Here is a 23,742-nt window from a genome sequence, read left to right on the forward strand (position 1 = left end):
TTGAAATAATGAAGTCAGTATTTCCCCTAAGAAACTTCTCATCATGAGTCCTAAAAACTACAAACCATTCTTTGTCTCTTGTATTATACTCTAAATAGAATGAAAAAGACAGAGAAAGAGAGAGAGAAAAGGAGGCAAACAAATGTTTGAATAATTAATAACTAGCAAAAGGGTACCTACAAGTATTCTAAGAGTAAGTTTAAAGTGACCAAAGATTTCAATATTTCAATTCTCTGCCCAAAGTCACCAGTATCAGCTACAGCAACTTCTATCAAGATACGAGGTTGCCGGGGGGAGGGGGTTTGGGAGAAGGGGGTGGGATTATGGACATTGGGGAGGGTATGTGATTTGGTGAGTGCTGTGAAGTGTGTAAGCCTGGTGATTCACAGACCTGTACCCCAGGGGATAAAAATATATGTTTATAAAAAATTAAAAATTAAAAAAAAAAAAAAAAAAAAAAGACACGTCTCCAAAAGCAAAGGAAACAAAAGCGAAAATAAACTTTTGGGACTTCATCAAAATCAAAAGCTTCTGCACAGCAGAGGAAACAGTCAAAAAAAACAAAGAGGCAACCCATGGAATGGGAGAAGATACTTGCAAATGACAGTACAGACAAAAGGATGATATCCAGGATCTATAATGAATTCCTCAAACTCAACACAAACAAAACAGACAAGAATATCAAAAAATGGGCAGAAGATATGAACAGAGACTTCTCCAATGAAGACATACAAATGGCTATCAGACACATGAAAAAATTCATTATCACTAGCCATCAGGGAGATTCAAATTAAAACCACATTGAGAATATCTTCTCCCATTCTGTCAGTTGTCTTTTGATTTTGTTCACTGTTTCCTTTGCTGTGCAAAAGCTTTTGATCTGGATGAAATCCCAATAGTTCATTTTTGCCCTTGCTTCCCTTGCCTTTGGTGTTGTTCCTAGGAAGATGTTGCTGCGGCTGAGGTCGAAGAGGTTGCTGCCTGTGTTCTCCTCAAGGATTTTGATGGATTCCTTTTGCACATTGAGGTCCTTCATCCATTTTGAGTCTATTTTTGTGTGTGGTGTAAGGAAATGGTCCAATTTCATTTTTCTGCATGTGGCTGTCCAATTTTCCCAGCACCATTTATTGAAGAGGCTGTCTTTTTTCCATTGGACAATCTTTCCTGCTTTGTCAAAGATTAGTTGACTGTAGAGTTGAGGGTCTATTTCTGGGCTCTCTATTCTGTTCCATTGATCTATGTGTCTATTTTTGTGCCAGTACCATGCTGTCTTGATGATGACAGCTTTGTAACAAGATGGGATTGGGAGGGAGACAAACCATAAGTGACTCTTAATCTCACAAAACAAACTGAGGGTTGCTGGGGGGAGGGGGTTTGGGAGAAGGGGGTGGGATTATGGACATGGGAGAGGGTATGTGCTTTGGTGAGTGCTGTGAAGTGTGTAAACCTGGTGATTCACAGACCTGTACCTCTGGGGATAAAAATAGATGTTTATAAAAAATAAAAAATTATTAAAAATATTAAAGAATAAAAAAAAAATTAAGCTTCCTTAAAAAAAAAAACAAAAACACATTGAGATATCACCTTACACCAGTTAGAATGGCCAAAATTAGCAAGACAGGAAACAACATGTGCTGGAGGGGATGTGGAGAAAGGGGAACCCTCTTACACTGTTGGTGGGAATGCAAGTTGGTGCAGCCTCTTTGGAGAACAGTGTGGAGATTCCTCAAGAAATTAAAAATAGAACTTCCTTATAACCCTGCAATTGCACTCCTGGGTATTTATCCCAAAGATACAGATGTAGTGAAAAGAAGGGCCATCTGTACCCCAATGTTTATAGCAGCAATGGCCACGGTCGCCAAACTGTGGAAAGAACCAAGATGCCCTTCAATGGACGAATGGGTAAGGAAGATATGGTCCATATACACTATGGAGTATTATGCCTCCATCAGAAAGGACAAATACCCAACTTTTGTAGCAACATGGATGGGACTGGAAGAGATTATGCTGAGTGAAATAAGTCAAGCAGACAGAGTCAATTATCATATGGTTTCACTTATTTGTGGAGCATAATAAATTGCATGGAGGACAAGGGGAGTTAGAGAGGAGAAGGGAGTTGGAAAATTGGAAGGGGAGGTGAACCATGAGAGACTATGGACTCTGAAAAACAATCTGAGGGTTTTGAAGGGGCGGGGGGTGGGAGGTTGGGGTACCAGGTGGTGGGTATTATAGAGGTCACGGATTGCATGGAGCACTGGGTGTGGTGAAAAAATGATGAATACTGTTATGCCAAAAATAAATAAAAAATAAATTTAAAAAAAGTTCTATAATTTTATAAATAGGACTCCTACATAAATATATCATGCTAATATGATACCCTGTTGCAACAACTGAGATTATAATTTAATTTTAGTATCATCTAAATTTTAGTAGAACATATTTTAAAATTTAGTCTTAGCCTTAAGCAATTATTAAATTTACTAACTAATGGAAAAATTACCTGTTGGTTTGAAATTAACATCTTCATCCATCCTTATCAAGTCCAGAGATGATAAATCATTCAGATTCTTCAAACATAATTCTGTCCAATAATAAGAAACATATTTTTATTTTAGTAAGATAAGGGAACAGCACAAAATAGAATTTATGATCAACCATGCTAAAGGTCTGTTTCTCTATATTTGCTATAAGAAAACTGTAGTCCCTACTTAAGTGGTAAGGAAAAACTCATTAAATAAAAGAGCCAGTGAAAAGGCCAAAAAGACTTTCTAATAGTAATAATAATACAAATTACCAAATAAGTGATGAAATAACATTTACAACTTGGAACTTTAAATTTTAAATGAGAAAATTTGCATTACCTCATTTAATTTAATTCTCATAATAACATAACAAGGTAGGTACTAATATTATTTCATACACAAGTTAGGAAATAAAGAAATAGAGAAGCTAGGTTACTTGCTCCAGGTGTATGTAACCACCCTGCTATTTGACTTCCAGTGTGGCGTGCTTTTCTTTTTCTTTTTCTTTTTTTAACTTTTATCAAAGATACATACATACAAAATATAAAGAGTCAAATAGATCTACAAAGATTGTCCAAAAAAACACCTGTCTTTTCCCTCCTCTGAGTTTGCCACACTCTTGAGGCAACCACTTGTGACTACTTCAGATGATGCTTTTAGTACTTAGTTCAGCATAATTAACATGTTACTATTGCTACCTGGAAGGAACCTCTGAACAGGAAGTAAGGCAAGTTCACCTCTCACTGACTGCTGAAGATCAGAGCAATTATACTAGCCTGCTGCCCACTGGACTGCCATTGTTCCATGCTATAAAGCCCAGAAGACTGTTAATTCAGATCACGGAGTGGGAATGCCACAACATGTTCAATCTTTTTTTTTTTTTATAATATTTTATTTATTTATTTGACACAGAGAGAGAGAGAGAGAGATCACAAGTAGGCAGAGAAGCAGGCAGAGAGAAAGGGGGAAGCCGGCTCCCCACTGAGCAGAGAGCCCGATCTGGGGCTTGATCCCAGGACCCAGAGATCATGACCTGAGCCAAAGGCAGAGGCCTAACCCACGGAACCACTCAGGCACCCCCATCCTGTTCAATCTTAAATAGAGTAGCCACTCACAAAAACATAACCCTTAACAGGCAAAATTCTTGGAGAAATACTTCAGTTTAAGCAACACTGCTTAGGCAGCTTGATAAACTTTTAAGTATTTGGTTAATAAGTAAGGCTTTTGAAGTCTTTGCTAATTTTCTTAATTACCCATGATTAACATGCAAGAAGTTAAACAGTCAAAGAAGATACTTACCATATTACATTACTGAGCACTATTCTAAGCTTTGGGTTTACAGCAGTAAGCAAGACATGGCTCCTTCTCTATAGAACTTATATTTTATGGAAGAAAGGAATCAGTACAGAATTTAATAATAAAGTTTCAGGCACTGAAATGTACTATGAAAGAAAATAAAGCAGAAAGGAAGGACCTAGAAAATAAGAATTTTTTTTAAAAAAAATTTATTTATTTATGTAACAGACAGAGATCACAAGTAGGCAGAGAAGCAGGCAGAGAGAGAGGAGGAAGCAGCTTCCCTGCTGAGCAGAGAGCCTGATGTGGGGCTCAATCCCAGGACCCTGGGATCATGACCTGAGCTGAAGGGAGAGGCTTTAACCCACTGAGCCACCCAGGCGCCCCCAAAATAAGAATTTTTAAAGGTTTTAAATTTTCATGTATTTTTTATATAAAGCTATGTAATTAATATCTGATTTAGTAAGGATATGTTCATCCTAATTTTCAACATAAGCATATCACCTTTCCAACAAAAGGAAAATAGCAACAATATCGTGGAAATTGTTTTACCATCCTCTCTGAAGAGGTAGATTTAATTAAGGCAGTCCAGAAAGGCCTCTCTGAGGAGCTGATATTTGATCAAAGATTTGAGTGAAATGAAGGTGGAGATCACAAGTAAAAAATATGAGAAGTGTTCCAAGAATAAGGAATAGAGTGGAAGGACCGGATATGGAAACAAGCTTGGTGTATTTAAGGAACAGCAAGAGATCCAATTTATAAACAGTTGAGTAAAAGAGGTAGAAAGTAACAAGAAATGAAGCCAAGCAGGATGATACCAAAGAGGATTTGTGGGCTCTGGTGAATGTTTGCATTTTATTCTAAGAGTGAGGAGGGAACTACTGGAGGATTATGAGCAAGAAAGTATAACCAAATTTAGGAATGCTAAGGATCCTTCCTAAGAGATTTAAGGCAGACCTCCAGAGATACCAAAATATTAAATTCAGTTATATAATAAACTTGGCCATTCTTTATAGTCAAAATCTAGTTATCTGATAATGACTAAAGATAAGGCAAATATGAAATATGGTTCTGCTAATTTAACAAAAGTTAAATCATTACAATTATCAGAATGTAGCAAGACTATATTTGACTATCTTGGACTATCTGATTTCTTGTGTGTATTTGATTATTATGATCAAAATATATGTTTTAAAAACTCCATTACAAAATTGGTCAGTAAATAAAGAATAATACAACTATTTTATATATCTGCTATATCTTCTCAATAGAACCATTATGAATATATGCTATTGCTTATCACCTTGTTTCAACAATATATTTGTTCTTTAGTCAAGATAATTTTACTGCTTCATCCTTAACTCTGCATCTTAATATGTCATATGTTGTATATCCAAGTAGAGAACAAATTAAAATTGGCTAAATATTTTCAGGTCTACAGTTTACAATACGAGTGCTCCTCCATATATGCATGTCTACTACTTTATCTTTTTTTTTTTCCACCTTCAAGTTATCTTTGTACCACCCAGTGTGAGGCTCTGGGCCTCAAACTCACCGCCCCAAGATCAAGAGTTGCATTCTCTACCAACTGAGACAGTGAGGTATCCGAAAATTGGCTAAATATTTTTGGTGGATCTAAATTTTTTCTTTCACTGAAAGAGAATCTCAATACAAAGAAGAGCTAATACTTTCTAACCCTAATAAAGGCTCAAGAATTTTTTGATATTTGAAATGGCAGGTAATCAAGTATTAATTAACTGAAAAATTAAGCTTGGATTTGATGGGAATACATCATTAGTGCAGGTAAGGATAAGAAGAAGCCCATAATCAAGGTAGGCTTATATATTCAATTAAAATTAAACTAGAAAATGAAGAATTGTATATCCATAGGCAATATTTTCAAACATGAGGGTTATTTTTAAATAAAAACAAAGTTAACATTATATAAAGGAAGATATTCTGATAGAATCAATAAATTCATTAATTCAGAAAAAAAGTACATGTGCTAAACTTTATTTGCATGTAAAAAAGAAATACTTCATATATTTTTTTCTGGAAACAAGTTTACTTTTTAAAAAAAATAATTTACCAAAGAGTATTCTTACTTTCACACTAACTTATTTTTTCATTAAAATTTATAAAATATAATTTTTTTACAAGGAAATGCATCTAACCTTGTAATTTTGCTTCAATTCCATCTTTGTTCAATCCAGATGCAAAACCTATAAAAGGTATGAAAATTCACAAAAAGTTACAATAGAAAGGACTTAACTCATATTTATAGACCCAAGTTAATTAGAAAAGAGTAATCTAACTTAATCTTAAATAGGGGGAAAAATAGCTTAATAAGTTAAAACAAGGCTTACCTATCTATAGAAAATAACCACTGTTGTAAACAATTGGTTATCTTTTGCTTTTTTATTGTATAACTATGACCATGCATACTGTATTTTTTTCCCTTGGAGAGCTTAAAGTTTTGAACCTTAAAGTTTTGAACTTGTGTGCATTCGAATAAAACTGCAACAAATCAGGTTTTAATTTGATATTCAGCAATTCCAAGTATTTTTACTTTATAACATGTACCATTATGAAAGAACCTTCTAGAAGCAACATAACCAGATGTGTGTTAGCTTTAGAAGCAGGATGCACATTCCAGCAGCAACAGCAGTACTATATACTTTGATCTGAACACAAGTTCAGAAAAAATTCAAGAATCTTTTTACTTTAAAAAAATAATTTTAGATATTTTTATTATTTTTATTCAAGTTAATTTTTTTCTAAAAGGTCTATATTTAATGGTGCCAATTTCAAACCTTATTAAAAGACTAGAAGTAAAACAGATAAAGGTTTCTCACATTTTTCTACTCTTGTTGCTAATGTACTTCTGAATGTTATTACTTTTTATTTGTTACCTATTACTGTCTATAATCTATTCTGTGACTTAAAAGTATAAAAATAGACTCAACTGGCTTGAAAAATTTACTACTTTTTCAAATCAAAGTGACAAACCATAATGAGATGGATTTTTCAAGGCTCTGATATAAAGCAAAGTTGATCGTATCCATTCCAAAGCAATATTCACATCTGTGATGGTATGTAACACTATCTCTGCATTTAAATGTTCAATAAGATGTCTGTGTAAACTAATAGGAAAAAAAAAACCTTTGTATTAGTAATATGTATTTTAATGCCATAACCTTACCTTTTTAAACTGCAATAATATTTTGAATAATTCAATAATTAAACATAATTAAAGAATATACTCATTGTTATATTAATAATTCATGAAAAATAACTTTCAAAAATATATAAGAAAATCATACAAAAAAATCAGTTCAACTGTTAAAAAATTATAGACTTTTCTCTATCTCATGGCTCCAAAAGACATTATTACTTAAAAAGAGTAGAGACTGAATATTCTCTGAGTATTACAATCATATACTTTACTAAAGGTTCCAGATTGTCTATCTATTATTAAACAAATTATAAAGATGTAAAAAGATGTGAAAATTATAGTCTTATTACTAATTTGGCCTTTTATAACAAGGATACATACTACCACATGCTAGGAAACTAGTGAATAAAAATATTACACTGTCCTTTTTAACTCTTAGCTTCTTAAAAGGTACAAACTTTCTGCTTAGATTATTGAAAAGTTTTAAGACAATGGTCTTAGACAATCTAATCAAATTTGCTTTTAATATGTGAATAGGAAAAATGTTAGCGGTATTAACAACATTTTAGAGTATTTTTTGTATTACCTGCTTTCTATAGTGTCACTACAAGCTAACATCTGAATATATTTCTCTTTTGTATTTAACCGAGTCATAATAACTGCAGTAGCTGTAGTGTCAAACTGGAAAAAAAAAAAACACACACACACACATACAGAGAAATGTAGTAAAAAGAGTACATGTTGGTACCTGTCCTCTTTAAGAATTCATAAATTTCATTTTATATTAAGCAGTGCCTGTCTTAAACAACAGGTCAAAAACGCCTTAAAAATGTTTCTGAATTTGAATGTTCACTGAAAATTTAATTAAAAACCTTCCAAGAGTATAGATGTAAAAACATTACTTTAGTTTCAACATAACATAATTTTGGTAACAGTAAAATCAAAACAAACTTAGGCAACTGGATAAAAGTTCTAAGATTTGGTGTAGTTTACATATAACCTAATTGATCTTATAAAAACTATGATTTATATAATATAATATTTTGACATTCTTTGAAAAGATATTCTTCCTAATTCTCCCATATTCCCCTATTAACTATAAGAATGACTTCTTTATTTAAATATTTGCTAGAGTAGGACATGTTTCTTAAAGTATATAGGCTCGTTTTTAACTGTCACAATACCTGGGGACCGCTATTGGCATTTTACCTTAAGACCTGGGGATGCTACACATTCTGCAATGTATGACAGTCCTAAACAATGAAAAATTGTCCCATCTAAAATGTGAATAGCATCCTCCTTCAGAAAAAAAAAAAAAAAAAAAAAAAAAAAAAAAAACGAAAAAACCTCAAAAAAAAACAAAAACAAAAAACAAAACCCCACCTTTGATGGTATATGCACATTCATCAACCAAACCAATAGCCTAGGGAAACTCAGAGGGCACAGAGGCAGCATCTTTCCTCAGTGAGATTCATTTCATTTCTATGTCTCCATTAAAGCAGATTTTCTATTGCACTTAATTTTAAACCTAATCTGAATGTGAAATGCTGATCTGTTTAACAAAAAGTACACAAAAAACAAAAAACAGTTTTTGCTTACCTTATTTTAAAACAAGTTACAAAAATAAAATATTGTCACTTACTTGAGGTCGACCAGCTCTACCAATCATCTGTAGAATATCTGTTTCACTGTATTCTTCAAACATTCCTCCAACATAATGCATCGTAGATTTTATAATTACTAGGTGAGCAGGCAAATTTACTCCCATAGCTAAAGTACTGGTAGTAACTGTATCAGATTAAGAAATAATAGTTTCAAGCCATAATAACTTTATTGCTTCAGTAGAGATCTTCTTATAAAATATATATTCTTATAAATATAATAAAACTCATATATAGGGAATTTAGGAAAAACAAAAAGGAAAAGAACATCACTATGTAAACTAACACGTCTTAAAATCAAAAAATTATTGGGGCACCTGGGTGGCTCAGTGGGGTAAGCCTCTGCCTTTGGCTCAGGTTATGGTCTCAGGGTCCTGGGATTGAGCCCTGCGTCGGGCTCTCTGCTCAGCAAGGAGCCTGTTTCCTCCTCTTTTTTTGCCTGCCTCTCTGCCTACTTGTGATCCCTCTCTCTGTCAAATAAATAAATAATCTTAAAAAAACTATTAAATTCTTACTCTTCAGGTAGCACTATTCAGTAGCATGATAACCAAAACTGCCAGAGTTTACTGCAAAATGTGTAAATATGGGTAATTACATAATTTTAGATTCTTAGAAGAAAAGCAGAAATAAGTCAGAATACTCGAGCTTTTTTTTTTCTCTTAACAGTTTTCAAAAATATCTTATAATAGGCACAAGAATATGTTTTACTTACAAAGAACTGGTAGATCTCCAACAGTGAAAGCTCCTTCAACTACTTTTCTATCTGACAGCTCCATACCAGCATGATGATAAGCAACACCATGTATTAACATATCTATAATAGAAATGTATCATCTGTTATCATGCTGTTAACATTTCATCCATAATTGACTCCTTTTATGTATGGCTGAAAATCCTACTCAGAAATAATCTCTAAACTTACCTCTCAGTTTCAAATCTCTTATGGAATATGCACACTTCTGTAACCTATTTTAAAAATACCATAAAATTATTAAGAGTTATCCCCATTAACATAAAAGCGTAGTTTATTAATCATTTTGAAGCTACAGATATTAGAATATTTTCACAATACCATTGTTCAAAAATCACCTATCTTTCATAGTCAGAAGTCCCTAAATTTACAACTCAGCAAAACAAGAAACAAGTTAAAAATGGGCAAACGACCTAAATAAACATTTTTCCAGTAAATTTATACAAATGGCCAACAATACATGAAAAGATGCTCCACATCACTAATCATCAGGGATAAATGAAGTCAAACTTACCTCACAGCTGTTAGAATGGCTAGTATGAAAATGACAAGAAATAACAAATGCTGGTGAGGATGTAGAGAAAAGAGAGCCCTTGTGCACTGTTGGTGGGAATAGTAAACTAATATGGACCACTATGGAAAACAATATTAAGATTCCTCAAAAAATTAAAAATAGAACTATCACATTATCCAGCAATTCCACTTCTGGATTATATCCAAAAAAACCAGAATCAGTATCTCAAAGAGATATCTGTACTCCTAGGTTGGTTGCAAAATTATTCAGAATAGCCAACATATATAAACATATATAAGCCAACATATATAAACATATATGTGTCTGAGACAGATGAATAGATAAAGAACATCTGATACACACACCTACACATACACACACACAAAAACACACAATGGAATATTATTCAGTCTTTAAAAAAAAAGAAAATTCTGCCTTTTTCAACATGGATGAAGTTAGCAGCCATGTTGCTAAGTGAAATTAGCCAAAATGGTAATAATATGGTAATAATAATATGGTAATATGATAGTCAATTCTCATGTTATCCCACCCTTGATTAAGAAACTGAAACTGGGGCACCTGGGTGGCTCAGTGGTTTAAAGCCTCTGCCTTCGGCTCAGGTCATGATCTCAGGGTCCTGGGATCGAGGCCCGCATCGGGCTTTCTGCTCGGTAGGGAGCCTGCTTACCCCTCTCTCTCTATCTGCCTCTCTGCCTACTTGTGATTTCTGTCTGTCAAATAAATAAATAAAATCTTAAAAAAAAAAAGAAACTGAAACTAAAAAAGTAATGTGCCCGATGGTACACGGCTAAAAAAGTGGCAGCACTGAATTCCAAATCATGGCCCCTAACTTCACACTGTTTCTGTCCTTTTTCTTTTTTAAGACTGATTTCTTTATTTGAGAGAGAGAACAGTGGGGAATGGGCAGGAGAGAGGGAGAATCCTAAATCCTAAACAGACTCAGAGCCTAACGGGGGCTCCATCCCATGACCCTGAGATCAAGACCTGAGCCAGAACCAAGAGTCAGTTGCTCAACAGCCTGCACCACCCAGCATGTTACTAACACCAACATTCATTTCTAATACCAACATTTCATTCCTGGAAAATCAGGAATAAAAAAGGGGGGTGGGGGGGAGGGAGAGACAAAGAGTGAAGAATAAAATGAAAGACGAGAAATTTTCCTTGAGTAACTAGGTAAAGAGTGGGAAGTAAGAAAAGGAGAAATATGATATATGCTTCTGTATAAGAAAATGATTGTCTAAAACAAAATTAGCTAAATTGGGTGCAGCAGACAACAGGGAAAAAGGGAGAGGATGGAATGGAAATTAGTTTCAAGGCTGCATGCAGGTTACCTATTTCAGTTTCTCACTCTTACAGATAGGTTCGGGTTCAAATGCTAATTATTAAGTATTCATCTTAGGAAGTTATATAATTAATTCTATATGAATGATGCTACTATTACACAAAGAATTCTATCAATTTTTATTAAAATTTTCTTCAGAGTTAGTTTTTGAGCAAGAAAGTAAGGCTCATTGCTTGACAACCACATCTTCTTCTGGCTAAAAGTCACATGGCCCAACTAGATCAACTAGCTTATTCACCCAAGTAGAAGGTCCCAAATTACTCATTGCTACTTACTGTCTCCTCCCTCTATAACTATACTTTTTTTAAAATTCCAGTTCATGTTTATACTATTACTAGTTTCATAATGATCTGGTAAATTGGTTTTTGAAACCCCATCTTTGCTAAAATCATTTAGAAAATTAATAATCAAGAATGTTAAAAAACCAAGTCCAGCTGGTATAGAAACTATTAATTGCAATTTAATTATAGAAAAGGATTTTGCCAGCAAAATGACCTAATGGATGCATACATTTTCCCAATATGCTTGATCATTGCCTTAAGTAGCCAAGAAGTTTTCTGGATTAAAACCAAAGGCTCAGACCAGGTGATAAAAATAGAAACTTTAAAAAAAGGCTTAGGAAACATTCTCATTACAAGAATACTACCAATTAACTTCCTGAAGTTAACTAAGACATTCCAAAATACAGAAATATTTTGTTATTTGAATGCATTATACAACAGAAGAAGTATTTAATAAAAAGCTAAAGAAACCAGAGTACAAAATAGCCGAACATGTTACATTTAGAAACTTTGGTAATAGAATCTGGGGCTTGATGGGCACAAAAAAGTCTTGTAGGAGTTGCTAGAACATGAGTGGTCAAAGGAGAATTGAGTCTCTTTTCCTGGTCTACACCAACTCAAAATGGCACCCCATTCATTTTCATTCAATATATCCAAAATAGAATCATGGTTCTCTCAAACCAACTCCTCTTCCAGTGTTTCCCCATCTTAGTTATACAGCACTCCCTGGTTGTTCATGCCATGTTTATCACTGACATCTCCCTCACCTTCCTCCACATAGGAAATCAATTACCAAGTCCTATTTATTTTTACTTCTAATTATATCTCAAATATGTCATTTTATCTCCATCAACACTGTCACCTCCTTAGTTCAAATCACTATTAGTTTCCAATAGTCTGAAATGCTCTTACATATGCAACTGGAGATGTCAGTTAGGCATGGACTATAGACTACAGTTCAGAATGGAGCTATAAATTTAGGAACTGACAGACATCTGTCATATATTCCATATATTCTTTGAACCCATGTGATAGACACAAATACCCAGGAGTGTGGAATTAGAAAGAATGAACCTTGGATAGAACCTCCAGAATGCCAACCTTTCAGAGCTGCATAGAAGAGGATTGAGAATGAGCAGCCAGCAAAGTAGGAAGAAACTTGGTAGAGGATGATCACGGAAGCATAGAGTCCAGAATTTTGAAGTAAGGTGGGAGGGATCAAATGTATTAGAGGCTCCTGAGAGATCAATAGCAAGATTAGCTTTAGTGAAAGATTACAACAGATACCAAATTCAAAGTGGATTTAAAAAAAAAATGAAAAAAAAAGAAAAGAAAAAAAAAAAGAAGAAAAGAAAGAAAAAAAAAAATGAAGACAGCAATATGAATAATCTTTCACGAAACTGTCTAAGAAATAAAGAAGATAGGATCAGAGTGTCACTAAGATTCACTCTCTCACTTAATCTTCCAAATTGTTCTTATTCTTAATTTATACCTGAGGAAACTGAGGCTTAGAGAGGCTGATTAACTTGAAAAGGTGAAATAACAAACCCAGTTTTCTCATCTCTCCTAGATAATCCCTAAAAGTCTTCCCATCTCCAATAACAAAAAAAGAGAAAATGTACCTCTGTTTCTGTTCCACAGCCATGATAAATTTAGCATCTTTCACAAGAACAGAAGCAGCCTGTTGTACACCTTTCCTTGTTGCACAAAACTGAAAATAAATGAATAATTCTTGGATTGATCATATTAAAAACTGAACATTACACTCAAAAATAAGCAACTAACAATCCATACCACAAGTGCAGGTTTCTGATCAGAGTATGTTTGTATAACACTGGCAATTTTGTAGTTGAGGGTTAAATCAAACTTAAATTCAGTTTGGTTACTTCTGCAGGGGAATCCAAGAACCACTTTACGAAGTTTCACTGGCCTATGTCTCTCATCCATTTTCAGGCATATCGCAGGTCTTTCACCATCTGAAAGCCATTCTGCAATCTTTAAATGACAGAAACATATATTAAAAGTTCTTTCTAGTCAAGTTTTATGGCTAAACAACGCAATAACAGACCACTTTTAAAGACAAGGTATAAAAATAATTAAGCTGTCTTTTTCAGTATTACATATTCCAGTGATACTATTCTATTTACATATTGGTAAATATTATTGGTAACAGTATTTTAAGATTATTCCCACCTTTCAATATGCTAAACTCCCAATTAATTATTATTATTTTGTTTTATTTTCCTTCCCAAGAGTCCAAAATAAAATTAAAATTGATTTTGGCAGAGAAACTGAATTTCTCACTATCATTATTAACCTTCCTATTTTTCAGAACTATGCCTAGATATGTATGACAGCTCCTTTGAGTTGTGCTAAATAATAGCCAAGGAGTAGCAAAGTAATGGTTGGCTTAGATTAGCAAGGGTTGACAATTTTTAAACAAAGAGTAAATAAATGTTTAAGAGATAATAGTGCTGAAAGTACATTTCACACTCAATGCCTGAGTCATTTGTTAATTTCTGAAGCTGTGCTGAGCAATCCTTATCTTCATATAATCTGGTTAGTAATTGGGCTTTATGCCTGCTCTGAAACTGACCACTGTTTTGACAGGAAGATGGATTAATGAGTTTTAGTTGCAGGAGAAAGAAATATTAAAACATTTCAAGGTTAACATGTATGCAAATAAGGTCACACAAGAATTTAATTTGCAAGGAGCAGAAGGCCAAGGGTGAAGACCCTAATTTAGGAGAAAATTGACAAAGAGGATTTGTACAAAGAGACAGGAAAGTAGCATACACAGATGTGGTGATTATCACAAAGGGCAAAAGAATTTCAAGAATTACAGGGTACTGATATTTAACAACTGCTTACAAATCAATAAAAGTTTATTATCCCAATGTGAAAAAAGGGTAAAGAACAGGGGAGAGACAAGATGGCAGAGGAGTAGCAGCCTGAAATGACATCAGAACCCAGGAGTTCAGTTAGACAGGGATCAAACCACACCTACAAACTCAACAGGAGATAGAAGAGAAGAAGAGCAGCAATTCTAAGAACAGAAAATTGACCACTTTCTGAAAGGTAGGACGAGTGGAGAAGTGAATCTGAAGTGATGGAAGATAAGACTGTGCGGGGAGGGGCTGGCTCCCGGCAAGTGGTGGAGCAAGGGAGCACAAAATCAGAACTTTAGAAGTCTTGCTCCACTGAGGGACATCGCTCCAGAGGCCAAGCAGGTGTGGAGCGCTCATGGGACAGTGTAATCTCAGGTCCCACGGGGTCACAGAAAGGTCAGGGGTATCTGAGTGTGGCAGAGCTCCCAGGTATCAGAGCAGGGAAGCCAACTACAGAGACAGAGCCAAAGAATGAGCCTTCAGATCAGGGTTACCTTAAACCATGATCCAAAGCACTGTCAGACCACTGCTCTTTGAGCAGGAATCCCACAAGGGGCAGATCCAGGGAGGCTTAACTTCCTGCTCTGGGAGGAGCAGTGTGGCAGGAATCTGCTGGGTTTGGAGACTCCAAATAGGGTCATGTGCCAGAGACAGAAATGCTCAGTCACAGGCCAAGTGAGCTTGGAGTGCGGCTGGTGACCAGGGAGACAGAAGTATTGACTGCTTATCTCTGAGGGCCACTGAGGAGTGGGGTCCCGGGCCCTCACCTCCTCCAGGCAGATATTGGGAGGCCGCCATTTTCATTCTCGTCCTCCAAAGCACTACAGAAAGCATTCAGGGAAAAAAAGCTCCAAGAGTGAACCTAAGCAGATTACTTAGCCCGGTCCCTGGCAAGGGCAGTACAATTTCACCTCAGGCAAAGACATTTAAGAATCACTACAACAGGCCCCTCACAAAGAAGATCAGCAAAACATCCAGCCAAGATCAAGCTCGCCTATTGAGGAGAAGAGCAGAACTCCAGAGCTAGGGGAAAGCAACACATAAAATTCATGGCTTTTTCACCATGATCCATTAGTCTTGCAAAGTGAAATGTTTTTTAATTGTATTTTTTCTTATTCTATTTTTAAAATTTTTCCTCTTTCCTCTTTCAATGCTTTCTAACTAGTTTGTCTTAATAATACCTTTCTTTAAAAAATCATTTTAAACATTCATTATTATAGTCATATTTATCCCTTCATTGTATTTAACCTTATTTTTTGCATACATATAGGTGTTTTTTTTTTCCTAAAAAATTTTGGGATACAATTTCTTCTAATAGATCAAAATATATCCTAATCTAGCACATGAATTTGTTCTAGTCTCCAGCCTAAGCACAATCCCTCCTCTTTTATTTTCCAACCAACTTATCAATTCCTTTTTTAGAATTCTTTTTAAAATTTTCATCTTTATAGTCATATTTCATCCCCTAATCATGTCTACCCTTATTTTTGTATATAAGTTTTTCTTTCTTTAAAATTTTGGGAGGTAGTTTCTTCTAAGAGACCAAAATACACCCAAAATCAAGTGCATGGCTCTGTTCTATTCACCAGTCTAATATATATATGTATATATATAATTTTTTATTTTTTTATTTTTATTTCTTTTTTCCCCCTTTCTTCTCCCCTGGTTTTGGGTCTTTTCTGATTTGGTTAGCATACTTTTTTTTATGAGGTCTTTGCCACCCTTTAGTACATATTCTTTCATTCATACATTCTTACCTGGATAAAATGACAAGGTGGAAAAACTCACCACAAAAAAAGAACAAGAGGCAGTACCGATGGGTAGGGACCTAATCAATACAGACATTGGAATATGTCAGAACTACAGTTCAGAACAACGATTCTCAAGATGCTAGCTGGGCTCGAAAAAGGCATAGAAGATATTAGAGAAACCCTGTCTGGAGAAATAAAAGCCCTTTCTAGAGAAATAAAAGAACTAAAATCTAACCAAGCTGAAATCAGAAAGCTATTAATGAGGTGCAATCAAAAATGGAGGCTCTTAATGCTAGGATAAATTAGGCAAAAGAGAGAATTAGTGATATAGAAGATCAAGTGATAGAGAATAAAGAAGCTGAGCAAAAGAGAGACAAACAACTACTAGACCGAGGGGAGAATTCTAGAGATAAGTGATACCATAAAACAAAACAATATTAGAATAATTGGGATTCCAGAAGAAGAAGTAGAGAGAGGGGGCAGAAGGCATACTGGAGTGAATTATAGTAGAGAATTTCCCTAATATGGCAAAGGGAACAAGCATCAAAACCCAGGAAGCACAGAGAATCCCCCCCTTAAAATCAATAAAAATAGATCTGAACACCATCATCAAATAGTTAAAACTTACAAATCAAAACCACAGTGAGATACCACCTCACACCAGTCAGAATGGCTAAAATTAACAAGTAAGGAAATGACAGCTGTTGGCGAGGATGTGGAGAAAGGGGAACCCTCCTACACTGTTGGTGGGAGTGCAAGCTGGTGCAGCCACTGTGGAAAACAGTATGTAGGTTCCTCAAAAAGTTGAAAATAGAGTTACCCTATGACCCAGCAATCGCACTACTGGGTATTTACCCTAAAGATACAAATGTAGTGATCCAAAGGGGCATGTGCACCCTAATGTTATAGCAGCAATGTCCACAACAGCCAAATTCTGGAAAGAACTGAGATGTCCATCAACAGATGAATGGATAATGTGGTATATGTATATGTAATGGAATACTATGCAGCCATCAAAAGACATGAAATCTTGCCATTTGCAATGACATAGATGGAACTAGAGGGTATTGTGCTAAGCTAAATAAATCAATCAGAGAAAGACAATTATCATATCATCTCCCTGATATGACAAATTGCTGAGGCAGAGTTGGAGGTTTGGAGGGTAGGGAAGGCAAAAATGAAACAAGATGGGACTGGAAGGGAGACATACCATAAAAGACTCTTAATCTCAGGAAACAAACTGAGGGTTGCTGGGGGTTGGGAGGGTTAGGGATATGGTGGTTGGGTTATGGACATTGGGGAGGGTATGTGATATGGTGAATGGGGTGAAGTGTGTAAGCCTGAGGATTCACAAACCTATACTCCTGGGGCATAATAATAATACATTATATGTTAATAAAAATAATTTTTAAAAAGGGTAAAGAACATGACCTAACAAGGTACAAAGAAAGAACTGAAAGTAATTGATTGATATATTAAAAATATTTATTTCAGGTGCCTGGGTGGCTCAGTGGGTTAAGCCGCTGCCTTCGGCTCAGGTCATGATCTCAGGGTCCTGGGATCGAGTCCCGCATCGGGCTCTCTGCTCGGCAGGGAGCCTGCTTCCTCCTCTCTCTCTCTCTGCCTGCCTCTCTGCCTACTTGTAATCTGTCAAATAAATAAATAAAATCTTTAAAAAAAAATTTATTTCAACATGATACCCCCAGCTTTGGTTTTCTTTTTCAACATTTACCTGGCAATTCAGGGTCTTTTCTGGTTCCACACAAATTTTACAATTGTTTGTTCCAGCTCTTTTAAAAATGTCATTGGTATTTTGATTGGAATGGTGTTGAGAAGTATAGATTGCTCTGGGCAGCATAGACATTTTAACACTGTTTATTCTTCCAGTCATGAGCATAGACTGTTTTTCCACCTTTTGATGTCTTCAATTTCTTTTTTAAGTGTTCTGTAGTTTCTAGAGTATAGAACCTTTACCTCTTAGGTTGGGTTTATTCCAAGGTATCTTTCAGTTTTTTTAAAATGAAACTGGTTCCCTAATTTCTCTTTCTACAGTTAGATTGTTAGCGTAGAGTAAAGCAACTGATTTCTGTGCACTGATTTTGTATCCTGCCACATTACTGAATTGCTGTATGAGTTCTAGCAATTTGGGGGTGAAGTCTTTTGGGTTTTCCACATAAAGTATCAGATTGCCTGATTCAAGCTATATTACAAAGCTGTGATCACCAAGACAGCATGATACTGGCACAAAAACAGATACACAGATCAATGGAACAGAATGGAGAGCCCAGATATGAATCCTCAACTCTATGGTCAACTAATCCTCAACAAAGCAGGACAAAATATCCAATGGAGAAAAGACAGTCTCTTAAATAAATGGTACTGGGAAAACTGGACAGCAATATACAGAAGAATGAAACTTGACCATTCTCTCACACCATAAACAAAGATAAACTCTAAATGGATAAAAGACCTCAATGTGACATGGGAATCCACCAAAATCCTCCCGGAGAACATAGGAAGTCACCTCTTTAACATTGGACATAGCAACTTCTTTCAAGCGAAACAAAAGCAAAAATGAACACTGAGACTTCATCAAGTTATAAAGCTTCTGCACAGCGAAGGAAATAGTCAACAAAATAAAGAGGCAATCCATGGAATGAGAGAAGATATTTGCAAATGGCAAGAACTTCTCAAACTCAATAACCCAAAAAACAAGTAATCAAGTCAAAAAATGGGCAGATGACATGAACAGACACTTCTCCAAAGAAGACATATGAATGGCTAACAGACACATGAAAAAATGTCCAACATCATTAGCCATCAGGGAAATTCAGATCAAAACCACACTGAGATACCACCTTACACCAGTTAGAATGGAAAAAATTAAGAAGGCAGGAAACAACAAATGTCAGAGACAATATGGAGAAAGGGGAACCCTCTTACACTGTTGGTGGGAATGCAAATTGGTAAAGCCACTGTGAAAAACAGTACAGAGTTTCCTCAGAAAGTTAAAAATAGAGCTACCCAATGACCCAGCAATTCCACTACTGGGTATTTAGACCCAAAGGCACAGATGTAGTGAAAAGAAGGAGCATAGGCACCCCAATGTTCATAGCAGCAATGTCCACAATAGCCAAACTGTGGAAGGAGCCTAGAAGCCCTTCAACAGATGAATGGATAAAGAAGATGTGATCCATATATGCAATGGAATATTACTCAGTCATCAATAAGGAAGAATACCCACCACTTGCATTGACATGGAAGGAATGAAGGGGAGTAAACGAAGTGAAATAAGTCAAGCAGAGAAAGACAACTATTATATGATTTCACTTATATGTGGAAGATATGGAATAGCATAGAGGACATTAGGAGAAGGAAGGGAAAAATGAAGGGAGGGGATTAAAGGGGGAGACGAACCATGAGAGACTATGCACTCTGGGAAACAAACTGAGGGTTTCAGAGAGGAGGAAGGTAAGGGGATGCATTAGCCTGGTGATGGGTATTAAGGAGGGCACATATTGCAATGAGCACTGGGTGTTATATGCAAATGATGAATCATGAAACATGACATCAAGGACTAATGAAATACTGTATGGTGACTAACATAACATAGTAAGAAAATATACTTACTTCAGTAAAAATCAAAGCAGTTCATATTTTTAAAATAAAGTACATTTTAAACAAGAAATGTGACAACTATTTATTTTTAAAGATTTTACCTATTTACTTGAGAGATAGAGCACATGTGTGTACATGTGTGCAAGGGGGAGGAAGAGAGGGAAGCGGGGAAGAAGACTCCCTGCTGAGCAGGTAGCCTGGATTGCAGGACCCAGGATCATGACCTGAGCCAAAGGTAGATGCTTAACCGACTGGGCCACCCAGGCACCCTGACAACTATTTAAATGTAATAATAACAATAATTTATTATAATATCCAGTGCTGGAATACAGAGAAATGGCTAATGGTGGAAGTATAAATGACTATACCATCTACTGAAAGCACTGTTTCCTTAGAGTTTTATATATCCTTTGACTCAGTTATTTCACATTAGACATTCATCCTAGAGAAATAATCATAGGGCACCTGGGTGGCTCAGCTGGGCAACTGCCTTCAGCTCAGGTCATGATCCTGGAGTCCTAAGATCGAGTCCTGCATCAGGCTCCCTGCTCAGCAGGTAGTCTGCTTCTCCTGCTGACCTCTCTCCTCTTATGTTCTCTTTCTCTCACTCTCTCTCTCTCAAATAAATAAAATCTTTAAAAAAAAGATTCTGGAAAAAAATCATGTTTTCAAAGATGTATTAACTTTAGCACCATTCACAATAGCAAAAATGGAAATAATCTTCCATCATTAAAGCAATAGATAAATTATAAAAGCCACATATAATTAGATAAATAATTTATAATAAAACCACAAAAACTATATTAAAGAAGAATATCTAATGGCATGGAAATGTCTGTAGGTTACATGCAAGTCATAAAAGAGCACACATAGTATGATTCTACCTATACATCTGGAAAGACGAACACTGGGTTTCTATTGACTATATATACTTAAAAATTGTCTCTGTTATTCTTGAATATGAACAAAATATGTTAACAGGAAAATGAATAATTTTGCCAAATTAAGGATAAATCAGGCAAAAATTTCCATTAGATTTGACAATATAGAACTATATTTGAAATTCTAAGTAGTAGAAGAAAAAAGTCCAACTATAGTAGGCTATGAAGTAAATAGGAGTGAGAAAAAATGAAACCATACTATTTTTCAAGAAGTTTTCCCAGATATTGAAAAAAATTAGAACAAATATAAAACTGCATACAATTATTTATCTGTCTATGTACTCCATTAACCATGAGATCCTCCTCAAGGGCCAGGTCTATATGTTTTCACTTTTGTATCTATTATTAGTGCTTACCATAATGCCAGTCACATAGAATGTGAAAAGATGGGTAGTAATCACCTAAGCAATTATTTTCATTCTCCACCATACTTTGCTATACAATTAAAGTCAGCTGATTACAACCACCATAATAAATTACTAGTCATTATAGGTATCTGAAACCCATAAGAACCAAGACTTTTAGATACTAGTAAAGAACAGACTTGTAGCAATTATGTTTCATTAAACCAAATCAACCAAATATTAAGGCTTAATAATGTCATACCTATGAGATCTGACTATAACTTTCTACAACATACTTTCCTACTAAGTCATTTATGGGACTTATAGGGAAAAACCCTCACTTCCCCCTAAGAATCAAATGACAAAATATTTCACTAGTCATAAAAAAGTCCGATATACTAAAATTCTAACTTACATCCTCAGCATTTGGAATTGTTGCAGATACAGCTACAAATCTCATTGGAGTAATTATGCCACTATTTTCAGAAGCAGGAGATAAAGACTGTACAGTTTTCATTCTGCTAACTACAACTTCAAGAGTTGGTCCACGATTTTCATCTTTTATAACATGTACCTAAGAAAGAAACCAAGAAAAAAATGATTAACTATAAAAATTAAAAAACTATATAGTTGATTAAAATCCATAATAATATTAACACTCTTAAGAAAATAAGACTTTCTATTTGAAGGGATAAAACAGAGTTTGGATAAAAATGTCTTATTTCTTTCTATCCATCCTAGTTATCATTTTATGTTTATCTCTGAAAATAAGTTGATGTGTTCACTACCTCATCAATGAGAAAGAGTCTAACCAGCTTGACCAAAGAGTTGTCTCTCCATTTTCTAGTCATGCTATCCCATTTTTCCTAAAGAAAAAATGCAAATGGTTTAACATAAGAATTTATAATAAATATTATTAAGACATCAATAAAAATCTTAACCTGATACAAAGAATGGGCAATAGTTTAATTCATGTCTTAAAAGTATTCTGAAAAAGATTTAAAGATAAAAAACACTTTAAAGAATTTTGATAGTCTTATAAGTGCTTAAAAAACTAAACCCCCATTTATTTTTTACATAACCAAAAATACACAAAATTATAGTTTAAGTACCTTTTTTAAGCCCTATCAAGGTCCTCCCTCTGTAATACATAATACTTGAATAAAAGAATACAAGCAAAAAATATGATTGCAAATTATCCTCAATAACAAATTACCTATTCATATATTTTGTCTATTTTGCCCATTTGGTAGTTTGTCTTTTACTTACTGATAAGTATTCTTTATATAACCTAAATAGTAGTATTTTTTATGTTTGTTTCTTTTTTACATTGCATATATTTTCTTCTACTTTGTATTTTCTCTTAATTTTTATTCATGGTGAAGAGAAACATTTTCTAATAAACCAAGGAAATAACTGAGTATAAATAACACCTACTGGAGTTGTCATAATAATATGGGCATGCTGAATCTCAAATAGGTCATCCATTACTGTATCTCCAGTGAGTTCTTTACAATTCAATCCTATTGGTCCAAATTTTTCTTTCCAATCATCAAAACGCTGACTACACAGGGCTTTTATTGGTGCCACTATAACAATATAAGATATTCATTTTGAATGTCAGTGCAATTTTCAAATTACTTCCACAAACATTGGTTAATAAAATTAAGATCAAACATCGAGGTGTTGCCTAGTACTAATAAATTGAAAGAGTTAACAATATAAGCATATTATTTAGAGATATAATCAGCAGGCTATACTAAAAATAGAAAAACAAGTAATTGTTCAGGGAATTGTAACTAAGAGCAGAAAGAGGTAAGGTAGGAGATTGTGCTTTTTCATTATAAGACTTTTTGTAATAAGCTATCTTTTTTAACCATGTACATAAATTACTTTGATGAAAAATTTTAAATATATACACACACACAGACACATACATACACACACGTACACACACACACACACACACACACATATATCTAAGAACAAAGAATTCAGGTTACTAAGGAAATTTTTTAGAATTTCTAAATTTTTTAATTTATTGTTCTTGTTGTCCTTTAAAAAATAAACACATATTATATGGAGCACTGGGTGTGCTGCATCAAGAATCTTGGAACACTGAAAAAAAAATTAAATTTAAAAAAAAGATCAAAAGGAGAAAAACAAAACAAAAAACCATGTAAAGGTCAAACTGTCAATTCAAATATTACTTCTTATTTACAACTGTGGGAAAATTTTTTTCGGAATTTAATGTAACAGACAAGAGCAAATGTGACAGGTCTTCATTAAAAATGTATGGCAAACCAAATATTAACTCTTATGGCTTGAACTTTATTTCTTACTTTTGCCTCAATGGTTTTTCATTATTATAATTAATTACTCTTATAATGTATAATACTTACTGTAAACAATTTTAATATTTGACCATGGCAATGGGACTTCCATTAATAATCTTGTTATAGCTAGTTCAAACACTACAGTTTTCCCAGAACCAGTTGGAGCACAAATCACAAAATTCCTATCTGTGTAAAGAAGCTAAAAAATAAAATTTATTCAATCATGGAATATATAGAATTTTTCATTCACACTCTCAATTTGTTAGAAAATATGTAAGAAAGACTTTCTGGAATAATAATT

General features: G+C 34.5%; 1 protein-coding gene across 15 annotated transcripts in view; it reads right to left on the bottom strand.

Moving 5' to 3' along the window:
* Positions 1 to 23,742, bottom strand: part of HFM1 (helicase for meiosis 1) — a 114,089-nt gene that overhangs the window by 63,976 nt on the left and 26,371 nt on the right. For 13 of the 15 annotated variants that reach the window (XR_006601817.1, XR_006601818.1, XM_013056164.2 and 10 more), the window contains 13 exons: positions 23,508 to 23,640; positions 22,543 to 22,694; positions 21,894 to 21,971; positions 21,521 to 21,679; positions 13,358 to 13,558; positions 13,186 to 13,274; positions 9,577 to 9,620; positions 9,367 to 9,468; positions 8,636 to 8,781; positions 7,580 to 7,674; positions 6,828 to 6,961; positions 5,993 to 6,040; positions 2,501 to 2,581 (listed from right to left, as the gene is read on the bottom strand). Coding sequence is in view for 13 of the 15 variants with exons in the window: in XM_013056164.2 (XP_012911618.1) it covers positions 2,501 to 2,581; positions 5,993 to 6,040; positions 6,828 to 6,961; positions 7,580 to 7,674; positions 8,636 to 8,781; positions 9,367 to 9,468; positions 9,577 to 9,620; positions 13,186 to 13,274; positions 13,358 to 13,558; positions 21,521 to 21,679; positions 21,894 to 21,971; positions 22,543 to 22,694; positions 23,508 to 23,640 (1,462 nt within the window). In the remaining 2 variants the exon portion in view is untranslated. Of the gene's footprint in view, positions 1 to 2,500; positions 2,582 to 5,992; positions 6,041 to 6,827; positions 6,962 to 7,579; positions 7,675 to 8,635; positions 8,782 to 9,366; positions 9,469 to 9,576; positions 9,621 to 13,185; positions 13,275 to 13,357; positions 13,559 to 21,520; positions 21,680 to 21,893; positions 21,972 to 22,542; positions 23,156 to 23,507; positions 23,641 to 23,742 lie in introns of those variants that run through there. The other 2 variants (XM_013056160.2, XM_045064846.1) reach the window with 2 other exon arrangements.

The sequence above is a fragment of the Mustela putorius genome, unplaced genomic scaffold (assembly GCF_011764305.1).
Source record: "Mustela putorius furo isolate JIRA1106 unplaced genomic scaffold, ASM1176430v1.1 tig00003853_pilon_pilon_pilon, whole genome shotgun sequence".
NCBI lineage: Eukaryota > Metazoa > Chordata > Mammalia > Carnivora > Mustelidae > Mustela > Mustela putorius.